Here is a 14,276-nt window from a genome sequence, read left to right as displayed (position 1 = left end):
AACTGATTGCGGGAGAAAAGATGGTTAAACAGCTCTGCTGAGCTTTCATTTGCTGGAATGACCTAAATGAAAGGACCTGGAGTGGAACATTAATCACAAGTAAGTGTTCCCATTGAGCTCAGACACCTCCCCCCCCAACCAACATATCTACCCCACATACTGCAGTTGCCTTGGGGGGGTGGGGAATCCCACACTGTTAAAATTAAATAATTGCTTTCCAAATTGCCTGTGTCTGTTTCCAACTCCAGTCATTACATTGAGCTGACAGGTTTATAAGGACTTTTAAAAGTTAAGAATTTATTTTCCAGGGGACTGTAATAAGTGATCCCTGCAAATAGCTGAGGTGATGAGATCACATATTGCAGAGTTGAACAATTTTCTGCTGGTGATTGCTTAGTATGTGTGTATGTGTGTTGTGTGTAGATAAAACGCAGAGGAGGCAGCTCTGTAAGGACTTATGGGTTTCAAGGTGTTCTCTCCATGCTGCAAACTAAATTATGCCTGTTGCTGCAATATTTAAACTCAAGACACCTTTACTTGAAATGTATATATATATATATATATTTGTGTGTGTACTGCATCTAAATTTCATTTTAATAAAACTGGAGAATATCCCTGCTTAAACAGTATGGGGAAACCTCAACTGATGTATCTTTGAGTGCATGAACATACAAAGTCATCCCTAACATTTCAACCATTGTCAATATCATAAACCATAAAATTACGGGGGGGGGGGGTTCTGCTTTACAATCAGGCTCATTAGCTTAGAACTTGGGCCACAGGGCATCTCCCCATTGGCTTTGGCCACACATACAGATGGCTGGTGATGATCATCATTTACTTGCTCTGCAAAGACTGAGAGCCTTGTTTCAAGCTGAAAGTGTGTTAATGTGTATTAAACCTGTCTTTTGCTTCATGGGTATCTTGTACCATTGAAGTCTGATGGTGCAGTTGTGCGCTTTGCGGTGAATTCAAACTCAGTCCAGAGCCAGCAGTGGCTGGGTGTTCTCGTTCTCATGCTGATCCTCGTGTTTCAACGTTCCAGATTCCACCACGGACTGAGACCTGAAAACAAAGAACAGCTGTTGGCATTGCTTAGGCATCAAGGCTTCAGCTGCCATTTGTCTTAATATTTTATTGACTTTCTCAATATAATCTCAAGGCAATTAACATTTCCAAAAAACATCTGGCTTGGTATAAAAAAGTAGTGGGCTTTGTACAAGTGTTGGTGATTGTGAAATTATTTTGCAAATTCCAACATTTGCAACATGTGCTGATTTCTATCAGCACATCGGTGGGGGTCAGATTGGAGGAGGTCATAGGCAAAATTGGTAGGTTCCTGGTAGTTTACCTGATGTCAGGTAGTCATGTTCCAAGTAACACTAAGCCTCTGAGTTTATATGCTATTTTAAGGTGAAATGGACTCTACTTCAGGGTTATGACAGGTGGGTGTTCCTGCCCACCTGTTAAAATTGACCTGTAGGGACTGGAAACAAGGATCCAACCCACTTGTCAGATCCAGTTTCCAATCCCGGCTTTAAACATACAGGCTGGTGCCCACATGTGCACCACTGGATTTATTTGTTTATTTTAGACAGTTGTTGGCTGCCTATTAGCAACATATTCTGGTCAGTTCAAACAAAATTTAAAACAATAATATCGATTTTGATATATCAAAAAATGTGCAAACACTAAAATCAGTACAATTCCACCACCACCACCACCACCAGCAGCAGCAGCATGAAATAATTCTATAACAGGATTTAAAGCTCAGCTAAAAATAAATTTCTCCCAGGTACTAAAATACACTATAACATGGTTCTAAATGGCAAATGGCACTAAAAAGGACTTTGAGTGAAAGTCCTTAACTCAAGCACCAGGCAAGCCCCTCTGGGGAGGACATTTCGTAATTGGAGCAACAACTTTGAAAAGGCCCCTCCCTAGTCCCTCACCCATCAAACCTCACAAGATGAAAAAACCTGAGAATATCTTCCAGCAAAGATCTTTAGGTCTGGGCAGGTACATACAGGAAGATGCTATCCTTTAAGTAACCTAGCCCCAAGTTATTTAGGGCTTTAAAGATTTAATGCAGTACTGATTTCCCCCCCCCTCATCCTCCAGAATCTCCAAACTGTGTTTAAATTTCTCTCAAATCCAGGAGGAGTTCAGAGACATGGTTTGTGAATTTTGAGAAAGGAAACATTGGGGCACAAATGCACCACCTGCTACCCTCATCCCATGCAAAGTCTAACTAAAGCATGTGAAGCAGCCTGAGTCACCAAAGAACAAAAGAATTGATGGATGAATGTTACTGAAGACTAATATTTTAAATGTAGCCCTTTAGATTTCAGGTATCGTCTGTCGCAGGAGCTGAGCACCATGTTCCCAGCTCCACTGTGGGATTTGGAACATGCCTTTGAGTTAATATTAGTTAATGATTCATTCACACTGGATGCCATCTAAGCATTAGCTGGATTTAGAAAGTACAAATTATGTTCCTCATAAAAATCACCAGCAGTTCCTCCAACAACACTGCAGTATAAAAATAGAACAGCTAACCAGAACACTAATGGGAACAGTGTTCTCTCTTCCTGAAACCCCTAATCTAAAAGAGATTAGTATTCGGAATTGAGTTCTAGCTGGCGGTTTCTTTCCAAGGGCAAGTATATGCTTCAGTGAGAAAAAACAAAAAGCTCCCCCCCCCTTCTTTTTTTCATCCTGGAAGGTTCTGTCTCTCAATGTAAGCTTGTACTGAGGGTCCCTTTAAATGGTTTATAAAAGTGTCAGGCTTAAACGTGAGTCAGCGGCATTCCAGTAAATACATGATAGTTGGACAGAACTGGGCTTGCATCCAACGCAGAGCTAACTAGCTTTCTCGACATACAAGGATTTACACTTGCGTAACAGGATTTTATCCCATTCTGCATCCCCATATCAATTCTAGGTCCCTGCATCCTTCTGGAGCAGATTTGGGGCAGGCTTGGGACATGCAGGGGAGGAGAGTAAGGGAAGTCCCATTGCACCAGCATAAATCCTTACAGGACAGTTACTTGGAACTGCATTGGATAGAAGCCCTGAGCAATGGAGCTCCACCCCTATTTGAATCACTTTTCAACTTGCGGAAGGGGGCTGTTTAAAAAAAGGGAGTCTCTTGCATCCCACAAGTGATATGTTTGGATCCCTGAAGTTCCAAAGAAATACCTGAAGAGGGCTTGGACCGCGTGTGATTTGTTGGTCCACTATAAATCAAAGGAAACAGTTTCTCTGTAATGGTGAAACTAATTTCGTCAGCAGCAAGACACCTCCCTCTCTTGTACAGCCAGTTCACAGATGCCCAGGGCAAATCCAAAACATTTTCCTGCCTGTGGCAATGAGGCAAATAATGCATCTCCCCACCTATTTCAAAGTGCATTTCACCCAGGGTCAGTTGAGTGCTTTTGGCACCTGAGAATGAAAATCCCATGAGTGTCATGTCGTCTCCTTGGCAGCAGGCAAGCAGTAATAATTAAATGACTGACAGTTTGCTGCCCTTTCAACATCAGCTGCCTCAGGTGGCTTCCTCACACTATCTAATGGTAGGGCCCGACCTGGGGTTGCCATTTTGTAATCCTGGCCAATCATTTGTATGTCTTAACAAAACATCTAAAACTGCTTCTGATTCTTTAGAATCTCTTCCTCTATATTTAGATCAAATATATCCTTTAAGCTCTCTCTTTCTTCACTATTTTTAGCAATGTAAACCACAATTATGGGGTGTATGTGATACAGAAGCAGCAGGCAAAGTGTTAGCTCTCTGTTCCATTTGATCCTCAGAATGGAACACAGGAATGGTATTTTGTAGGCTGAGGAAATGCAGCTGCAGGCAAAAGTACATATAGGTCAGCATGCCAGGGGTGGGTGAGGCCAGAGGTAAAAGGGGCAGAACAGTATATGCAAATTTTACCTTTGTACTGTAGGTTAGTTTCTAAAAACACTCACATACCCCCAGTGGCGTAGCGTGGGTTGCTGGTGCCTGGAGCAGGGCAAGTATTACACTCCCTGGAGGACAGGGCAGCTGGGGTGGAGGCGCACACCGGGGGGGTGGGGGTGGGCACACAGAGCCTGTGAGACACATGGCTACCAATGTTGCCACTGATGGCAGTGGTGGCCATGAGCCTTCTCGGCTTGGTGGCTGTGCCTCCTGGCTTGGCCAGCCCTGAGGCTGGACGTGTGGGTGTTCTTTGCCGGCCATGAGGAGAAGGAGCTCCAAAGGCCCAGCCAGGGCACAGCTTGCCTCCCCACAGATCCAGAAGGCAGCAGGAGCTCAGCCAGAATTTTGTGCCTGGGGCTGCTGCTCCTCTGCCCTCTGCACGCTATGCTACTACATACCCCTCTCAACCTTTCACACAAATAAGCAAGCAGAATTATTGGAGTTCAAGGACACAATCCAGACAGTCAAAAACACTTCACAGACAGAGGTGTGAAGCAAGGGCCAGTGAGGGGCGTTTCCTGGGGAGATTTCTGAGAGGCAAATGGAGAGGCCTGGATGAGGCATTTGGCTCCCAGGCCTGTCCTCCATATCTGGTAAGACCATAATGATGGCATCTGCTCTGCAGATGTGTTTCGGGGGGCAGGGAGCATTTCACACCAAATATTCTGCAACACACACACCATCTATCTTTATCTCCATCTTTCTATATATACATCTGTACAGACTCAGCCATCACACACACATTTTCCCTCCAGTGCACTCCTAAAGGAAGCATGAAGGTGCCTTAAGGCTCTGATTTAACCTGTCAGCTGTAGTCTTGAACTGTGAGCTACATTTTCTTACCTGTGAAAGCTTAAAAAAAGATCTATTCAAATATGAAACAATCCCAACTCCACTTTAAGATTAGGCTGATGGGGGGGGCACAACAAAATGAAAGCAACCCACATGCTCTCATTCCCAGTCTTTTACTTCTCGTCTTTTATTCTTCCTTTGCGTTATTAACAACCTTATTTGCTGAAATCCATGTGTGGGTGGGGGAAACCCAGGACTATCCTGCTGGGCTTTCCCCCTTGAGCTGAGCTTTGTGCCTTTCAAATTGGTGCACTGTAACCAATCAATCTGGCCACACTGCAAAAGATCTATTCACTGGGGCCTCACCTCCCATCTGCGCATTTCCCTCTAATTCTTTGCCCATTACACTGGCTCCTCTCTAGGCTATTATCTTCCAATGATTCATTCCTGCTGCAGAAAATAATAAGGGAAAATGTTTCCTTCCAACAAGCCGCTATTGATTTACTTATTGATAACACCCGAAGGCTTTTCTGTTTCCAGTAGCGTTCTGGGTTTGAGAGGATGGGCTGTAGCTCAGAGGCAAAGCATCTGCTTTGGATGCACAAGGTCCCGTCTTCAACCCCCAGCTGCTGCCAGTCAGTGTAAGACAAAATGGAACAATGGTCTGAGTTGATAAAAGGCAGAAACCTGTGTGCCTGTCCATGTGGGAGCAAAGAGCTGGATCATCACTTCAGTCCCCAACATCTCTAGGTAGGGCTGGGAAAGACTGCCTGCCGGAAACCCTGGAGAGCCACTGCCAATTCAGAGTTGACAGCACAAAGCTTTCGTTGATTGAGAGAGAGCTGTATTAGACTTGGTTCTGCTCTTTTATACATAGAATCATATAATTGTAGAGTTGGATGGGACGCTGAGGATCATCTAGTCCAGGCATAGGCAAACTCGGCCCTCCAGATGTTTTGAGACTACATTTCCCATCATCCCTGACCACTGGTCCTGTTAGCTAGGGATGATGGGAGTTGTAGTCCCAAAACATCTGGAGGGTCGAGTTTGCCTATGCCTGATCTAGTCCCGTGGTTCCCACAGGAGGGCAATTTGATTTTCAAGGGGGGCAATTCGAACTAATTTAGACCAAGTTAACGGCCTTTTAGGCTTCCTCCACGTGAACAGTAGTTCACTTTTTGAATAATAAGAATCATATGTCACTGGGGGTGGGGGTCAGGATTTTAAAGATGCTAAGGTGGGGCATGGTCAAAAAAAGGTTGGGTACCACTGACCTAGTCCCACCCACCTGCAATGAAGGAAAATGCAGCTGTCCCCTAGGGAGACTGAATCTGCAACCATGGCATTATCGGCACCATGCTCTAGCCAACTGAGCTACCCAGGCTCATACAGGAGCCTTTTAAGTTGTTTTTACTCATGCCTCTATACTTGTTTTTGATGTTTGTTTTTGTAGGTTGCTTTGAGCTCACCTTTCTGTGGGGAAAGTGACTAATAATAATAATAATGTTCATCTTGCTGTTTTCAGCTTTATAGTGTGACTAGCTTCCCTTGCGTTTTCCATATGTGTGGCATATACAGAGGAAAATGGTGTCGCCATAGTAACTTGCATCCAGCTGCAAAGCATATCTCCTTGAGATGGAGTAGAAATGCAGAGTGCATTTTCCCATTGCTGTAGGATGTATTTTGTCCTCTCGTAACAAACTTATCTTATCGGGCCAAACTCCCAGTGTCCTAGATCTCTAATTCTGTGATTGGAATCCCACTCCATTTACATTTTCCATCAGAGACAAACCACAGTACATGATTTGGTATGTGCTTAAAACTGCATACCAAACTGCAGTCGTGTCTTTTCTGTATCACCAACTATATAGCTATAATACCAGGCCTGTGTTTATTATGAAGGGGTGCGGGGAGGAGAGCAACCACACTATACAGGCAACATAAAATATGTGTAAACAATGTGTATTGGGTTATTACTCAACTACAGATTTTTCAATAATATTCATATGTATTTATGGTTACAGGTTAAAAAAAAACCCCATAGAGTGCAATATTTACTCAAAAGTAATTCTCACTGAGTTCAGGCTAGCTTCCTTCCATGTAAATGTGCATAGGATTGCAACCTAAATCTACTCAAGATTGTATTTGTGAGTCTGCATGGACCAGTATATAGATTTAGTCAACTATTACCTTTCATAAGCTCATTAGTTTGTGTGAACTGTATTCCAGACCTGTGAAAACAGATGACAAAGTGGGGATGGCAGCCATTGGATCAGCTGGCCTCAGTTCTTGCAAAATAGCCAAATTTGACATGACATTTCCCCCACAATGGGTCCTTGGCATAGAGTATGGCCTCATTTGTTTGTAAGGGTAAACCAAACTATGATTTACCATGATGTATGAACCAGGCTCTGGCTTGTCTTCCCAAACAAACCATTACTGATAAACCAAGAAAAAACCTTGGTTGCAGTTCATGTGTTGGATGAGACAAACTGCATACCTGGGCCCACCTGTAATGGTTAGTATAAGGTAGCAAGGCAGCAGTAGGGTGGGGGGGGGAGTAAAGGAGCCACAATTTTCTCTCCAGGCATCAGCACACTTGCTTGTTCATGGCAAACCATAACTTGGTAATGTTACATGCAAACTTGCCCCATATATTACTCTTTCCTTTGCACAGGTTATTCTTTTTCCATTTTGCTGAACAAGTGTGACAGGATGTGCCAAAATCAACGATCATTAATGAGGCCCAGAACAGCCATAATCCTGTTACTGCCTCATGAAAGAGAATTTTACTATGAAACATTTTCATTTAATACACTGGTGAGACATCTTTCATTTCAACTTGCTTTGCTCATCTTCACCAGGCCAGTAACTGCTATTATTATTTACAGGGATCCTGTGGCCTCCAGATATTGTTGGCCACCAGTTTGCATCACCCCTGGTCATTGGGCATGCTGGCTGGGGCTGATGGGAGTTGGAGTCTAACCACAAGTTGGACAGCCACAAATTCCTCACCCCTGGTATATAGATGCTATCCTTCCATTGTCATTATCCTAAGGTTACCAGATTTTTTTCAATGAATCCGGGGACACTTTTCAACTTCAATGGATTTTGTAAATCCGGGGGCTGTCCCCGGGAAACGGGGACGTCTGTTAACCTTACATTATCCTCTCTTGAATGCAAAGCAATCCTTGCATTTCCAGTTTAGCATTATTTCCTTTTCCCGTTTTAAAGCAGATAATTTTTCATTTCTTCTAAACATGTGCTCCGAGGCTGGTCCTTACCTTTTCATGAGTTTGGGTGAGCATTCTCTCTCCAAGTTGGATGACGAGTGCTTCACGTGCATGGTGTTGTATGAAGTGTGCGTGTATTCGTTTTCGTCATTGTAGTCTGGACCAAGTAAAGTCCGAGCCCAAGTGCCCATGTCATACGGAGGAAGTGTCCCTCCAAACTCTGAAGGCAAGCAGTCAGGGTGTATAAGCTGGTGAAGGCTATTCAGATTGTTACCATGAAGAAAGATCTTTGAAAAAAGAAAAAACAGACAAGAACACAGTTCACTGGCTCTCAGTTTTTCATGGCTGTTAAAATATTAAGAATACTTAATTGAATAGACCAGGTATTGTCAACTTTTTCAACGTTTGCAGAAGTACAAAAAATATTAGGGGGAGGGAATCTTTGAGGTGGGAGTGGAAATTCCAAAACAGCATGTGAGCTTGGAGCATGCTACAATGTTCATGGAATGCTGAGTGATTGACAGAGTAGTGGAAATGGAAAACCAGGCTGTGTTGAAGAAGGAATGGCAGGGCTCCAGTCAGTCAGCTACAAACAGGAGTGATCCATACTCCAACATTTTACTGCAGGTCTGTTGTAGACACTAACACAGCAAAAACAAGGTGACGAGCAGCAACTGTGTTGGCTTTTGTGGTAAGTTGCTAGGTTATTCCAAGCTACTGGTTTTGATATCTGAAGGTTTTCACTGCCTATGAACTTCATTTATCAGAGAGTAGGGCTTCCCATAGGATAAATCCCTTCATGTCTTAAGATGGGAAAGAGAATCTCTGATGAAAATTCTGTTTCGAAGGCTATGAAAACTGCTGCCTGTTGATGTGTGGTCTTCACACAGCCATTGCCCCCAACACTGTGGCATGGGCTTTCTGGCTGCTGAGATCATAAAGCACGCCTTGCTAGTTCTTTTGATTAAAAAAGGTAAGCCTTTTCTGTTTCAACATGCTGATGGGGCATTCGTTTATTTTATTATTTATCATGGATACTTATTAAGGGTGTGCATCTGCTGTGCATGAACATAGCAAGGGGAATTGGGGGGATTTGAGGGTCTCTCCCCTGAGTTGAAGCATAATGTCAATTATTCCAGCTCCCCGCTGAGTCAGATTGGGATTCTCACAAAAGCTTCATGTCTGTCACTCTGTTTCTATCCTTTTCAATGATCAATGTTTTCCCCATATATCTCTGTGTTTCTCTAGCTCCAAGGCTTTGCAAGAAGTGGGGCTGCCCAAAATTGAAAGAGCTCTTGGTTGTTGTTGTTGTTTTGTTAAAGCCCACACTGGAGGGACTCCTGTGCCTATAAATTTCATTTACTTTGGCCAAAAGGCTAAAAGTCATTTTTAGGTTCCCCGTTGTACTGAGTGGAGAAGCACAGGATTTTGTTTTATACAGATCTGTTGAGAACTCGAAAATAGATCCAATTGGAAAGTGCACAGAGCAACTCAGAAACACGTTGCATTTGAAAACACACAGACACACAAATGCAGATCTGAGGTGACACTTGGGGCTTGTGCATACCACTAATATTTGTATCCTTCAACAGAATTCCAGGGGGAGGGGGGCACTAATAACATTGGGAAAGCACCATTTAAAATGCGTAGGAGGATGGATGGAATAGAAATTTTAATTGAGGATGATAGCAATAATGCCTGGAGGAGAGGCATTTAAACACATCCAAGGGAGACTAGTACAGTCAAAAGCTGTAACTTGCTTGGGGCCCCTTATCAATATTATTTAGCAGTCTATTATTGTTCATCTTTATAATCCATGTAAATGATTCCCCTACTACTGTCTGGGCTTTTTGTGTCAGTGTCCTTTCCTGTTCTTTCACTTTTATTCTTTTCCCTACATCTATAGTTTTTTGCAACATCAACCCTGCTATGTGGGAATCCCATGCTGATGACTACAGTGTAGATGACGAAAGTCAGCTCATGTATCCACAGCATTGACCGGAAGAGGAATGACCGCTAGGAAGAGTGCAGAGAAGAGAAATGCCTGCTTCAGCACCATTACGTATAAGCCAAACAAGCTAAAGCTTAGGCCCCCACTTTCTTGGGCCTCCCAAAAAAAATTTAAGGAAAAAAAAACCACTGGATGTACATTTCCAAAATATAAGATAAAAAACAAATAAAATTAAACCTACATACAACAACAGTGTTTTGTGTTGTGTTGGCTCCTGTGATATAAGTAATGGGCCCCGCCTGCTAGCCTACTCCCTAAAATATCACTGGTTTGCTCATTTCTATATATAGGGTGCCTACATTCTGCATGGACTGGTTGCATGGCAACATGTGCAAATGGCTTTTGATACCTATTAGGTCCATAAATTACCATATACCATATATTCAACAAAAAAAACAGAGACAATTTGTTGTTGACAAAGGACAGCTGGACATATAAAAGGCCCCATTACCTTCAGTAGCTTAGGGCTTCATCAAACCTAAATCTGGCCCTGATCAGCACAACAGGATGCCTTCATTTTCCCCAGCTGCAATAAAACATATCTCTCCCTTATTGGTCTCTACAGGCATAGCAGGTGCTGTAACTCCAACAGCTTGACTTTACCCCTGATGGTGCACTCTTCCATTTTCCCTTGAGACAGACAGGTGGCAAGGGTGATGGTTGTTTGGGTGTATTCTATCAATTACATTTCCCCACTTATCTCACTGTAACAAAACAGGTTTTTTTTGGGGGGGGGGGCTTGGAGTGTCAATTTGGAAGCTTCTCTTTGCATTCCTGTTTGGTACCAAAAGTGTTGCTCTTTGCAGGTTTTTCTCCTGGATTGGGAGAATGAAGCTCTGTCTGTAGAGACTTTCTTTGACTCCATCCACACTCCTTTCCTACGTCAGTCAAGCATGCCTCTTCAGCTAGTTTTCTGGCCATTAGAGGAATTGCATAGAAAAGTACCTTCTTCAATCATAGTTTTATGAATACTGCAGTAAAAATGGTATATAGTAGGAATCAATATTCCCAAGTCCTTTGCCATTATAAAGTCCTGCTTCTTCTCCAGCAGTGCTTGGAATTTGAATTATTTGGGTGACATCAATTATTCCCCCACCCACCCACCCTTTTACAAGAAAAGCAATCTGCTGAGGAAGCAAAATGGGAGACTTATCTCAAGATGTCTGTAATGCAGGGATGGGATGCCTTGTGGGGAAACATCTGGGAGCAGAGGCAGCACATGTCAGGGAGGGGCAGAAGGAGAGACAAAAATGGTTGCAACTTGCAGCAATGTGTGTGACTCTTACAATTGTATGGGAGGCTCTGTGCCAGCCATGTAAAAACCAGAGGTTTTATACACACCTTCCCATCCTCTGTCCAGGAAAGCAAGAGGCATTATCACAGTTCAAAGACACATTCCAGCCAGACAAATTCACTTGAGGAAGAGACAGAGCACAGCTAGTTAAGGATGTGGTCTGAGGAGCTGGGGAGGAGAAATGTCCACATTCACACCATACAGTACAGCACTTTAAACAGCCATGTCTCCCCCCCAAGGAATTATGGGAGCTGTAGTTTGTTATGGGTGCTGAGAGTTGTGAGGAGACCCCTGTTCCCCCTCACAGAGCGACAATTCCCAGGGTAGTTTAAGGGAACTCTGGGAACTGTAGCTTGGGGGGGAATAGGGGGTCTCCTAACAACTCCTAGCACCCTTAGTAAACTACAGCTCACATAATCCTTCGTAAGAAGCCATGACTATGGCACATTAAATGTATTGTGTCTATGTGGCCAGAGAGGCCCCATGGCATGAGGTTGCCCTGCCCATCTGTAATGGGTAAGGCTCTTCAAACAGTTTCTGTGGGTTCCCCTCCCCCCAAGTACTCTAGTGTAGCTATGTGTGTTTATACTATAAAATGGTGTCTTTCATTTGTACAGGATGAAAGGTGTGTTTTTTTCCTGGTGCCTGGCTTAGATTCTGAAAATAACTGTCTCCTGCTGAAATATTGATTGCATACGGGCTGTTGGCAAACTCCAACCGAGGCGTCTGCTCGCGCTGCCGTCCTGAGGCCATGCAAAGCAAAACCACACAAAGACAAAAGGAGGAGGCGCAGAAAGCAGGACCCCCTTGTGCCACAGGGGGGGTGGGCTTGTGGCTTGCTTCATTTTCTAATTACCCTTTTCCTTGTCTTGTCTTTGAGGAAGGGCTTGATGAGCGTGTACAGGGCATGGATGTACCAAGGCTGGTTCACAAAATGGACTCCTCCAAAGCGAGCAGGAAAGCTGTCCTGTGGAGAAGAAAGAAACGGAAGCCAATTAACAGAGGCAGCCAGTTAGATAGGCAAGGAGCGGGTCTACAGGCTGGGCTGTTAATTGATGCATTAGGATTGACTACTTTGCAGCACAAACACACACACAGAGCTTCTGCTTTAACATTCTCTTAGCACTTGCACAGTGGGGTAGCTGCAGGGATGTGGGTGTGCGGTTTAAAATCTCAGTCTCATCCCTAGTTCTCGTTCTCTCTCTCTCTCTCTCTCTCTCTGTGTGTGTGTGTGTGTGTGTGTGCATGTGCATGTATCTTTCTTTGCAAGCAGTGCAGCATTAACGGAGGAGGGAGTGTGTTTTCTAATTCCCCATTGTGTCACAGAGCCAAGTTCCCACACACCTCTGTGAACACGGCTCACCTCTTCACCCCAGATGCCTTCCCTTCCCCCCTCTGCCCTCCCCCCAAGCCATCATTACAATAGCTGAACTTTCTGGGTGAATGGACTGCACATTATGAAGAAGAAGACGGGTGGAAAATGTTGATAAGTGAAGCTGTTGAGAGGGAGCGGCGTGACAGCACCATGGAAACTGACGCAGACAAGTGCTTGCTTTTGGAGGTTTTGTACAGATACCCAGCAAATTAGCATGCAGGTAGAGTCCTTTCTCCCAGAGTTGTCTGCAGTGGTGGATCCTATTTCAGGTATGCAGAATAACATGGATGAAAGACAGGGCAGACTTTTTCCGGGGTCATTTTCTATCATGAATTCTATTTAATCTCAGAATTAGATTCATACAGAATAGACAGGGAATGGTTTGGCTTCCTCTGTCATTTTGAAACACTGATGCCTGAGTATATGTTGTAATTACACCCACAAAGAAAAACAAGTTGCCTGCTGCTGGAGAGCATTAGAGGAGCCTTTTTAGTGTTGTTGTTGTTGTCGTCATTGCTTTTATAAAAAAAAAGCCTTTTGAAATGATGAGTGGACTGGCAAGGAGCTGCCCCTAAAGCATGTTGTCAACTAAAATGCAACAGTGTTGTGACAATGGAGGAGCTGTGCATCAGGGCAAAGTGTGATGAGGGTGAGTTTAAAAGGTTTTTAAATTGCAGCATTCTTTGTGAATATTCTCATCATTACCCCTGAGGGAAGAGGAGAGTATTTCTACGTCAATTACTGTGGCATCTCTCATTGGCAGGAACAGGGCTTTGCTAGAGTCCCCAGTGGGCGTAAATCAGCACAGTTTGCAAAGCGTCAGTGGTAAGGTACATTTTGCTTGGAAGACTGCAGCTCTCTATCACCTAATTGCTGAGAGCCGGGGACAGAGAGACTGCCATGCACATTCATTCATGTATCCCAGGCATAGGCAAACTCCGGTCCTCCAGATGTTTGGGTCTACAATTCCCATCATCCCTAGCTAACAGGACCAGTGGTCAGGGATGATGGGAATTGTAGTCCCAAACATCTGGAGGACCGGAGTTTGCCTATGCCTGGTGTATCCCTTTGGACACATGGAAAGCTGCCTTGCCCAAGTGTTGGCTGTGCTGACTGGCAGCAGTTCTCCAGGATTTCAGACAGGAGTCTTTCTTAGTCATACCTGGAGGTGCCAGAGATTCAGAGGTGCCAACTTGCAAGGGAGATTTTTTTGGGGGGGAGGGGACGTCACATGTGTGACGTGTGCATGATGCGCGAAGTTCCATCACAACCTCAGGAGGAGCCGGGGTGGAACTAAATGTGTCAGCAGCATGGCTTCAATTGCTGGGGTGCCTCCTCTCTGGTTCTCAGCTGCCTCCTGCTCCTCCTACCAGTGCTGGCAGCCAGGGGCTGCTTCCCTGCTCCTTCCCCTTCACAGCAGCAGGAGGAGGAGCTGGTCACTGATGCTGCACTGTGCTTGGCTCTAGGCTTGGTCTCCACTGCCTCCTTATTTTTTTGAACATTGGGGAGGGGCAGCCCCCCCAAAAAATATATTGGGGGGAGCTGGGCTCCTAGGAGTTGGCACCCATACAGGGATCGAATCTGGGACCCTATGCATGCAA

The 14,276-nt window shown here is 44.3% G+C and overlaps 1 protein-coding gene across 1 annotated transcript in view; it reads right to left on the bottom strand.

The window, feature by feature from the left end:
• Window positions 1-277: 277 nt before the first annotated feature.
• CLVS1 (clavesin 1) overlaps window positions 278-14,276 on the bottom strand; it is a 60,334-nt gene continuing 46,335 nt past the window's right edge. The window contains exons 3-5 of the mRNA XM_033155292.1: window positions 12,157-12,267; window positions 8,047-8,282; window positions 278-1,065 (exon numbers count right to left, since the gene is read on the bottom strand). Coding sequence (XP_033011183.1) covers window positions 978-1,065; window positions 8,047-8,282; window positions 12,157-12,267 — 435 coding nt within the window. The 3' untranslated portion in view covers window positions 278-977. The remainder of the gene's footprint in view (window positions 1,066-8,046; window positions 8,283-12,156; window positions 12,268-14,276) is intronic.

The sequence above is a fragment of the Lacerta agilis genome, chromosome 7 (assembly GCF_009819535.1).
Source record: "Lacerta agilis isolate rLacAgi1 chromosome 7, rLacAgi1.pri, whole genome shotgun sequence".
Taxonomy (NCBI): Eukaryota; Metazoa; Chordata; class Lepidosauria; order Squamata; family Lacertidae; genus Lacerta; species Lacerta agilis.
The sequence above is the reverse complement of the archived record's forward strand: the minus strand, read 5'-3'. Positions and strand labels throughout refer to the sequence as shown.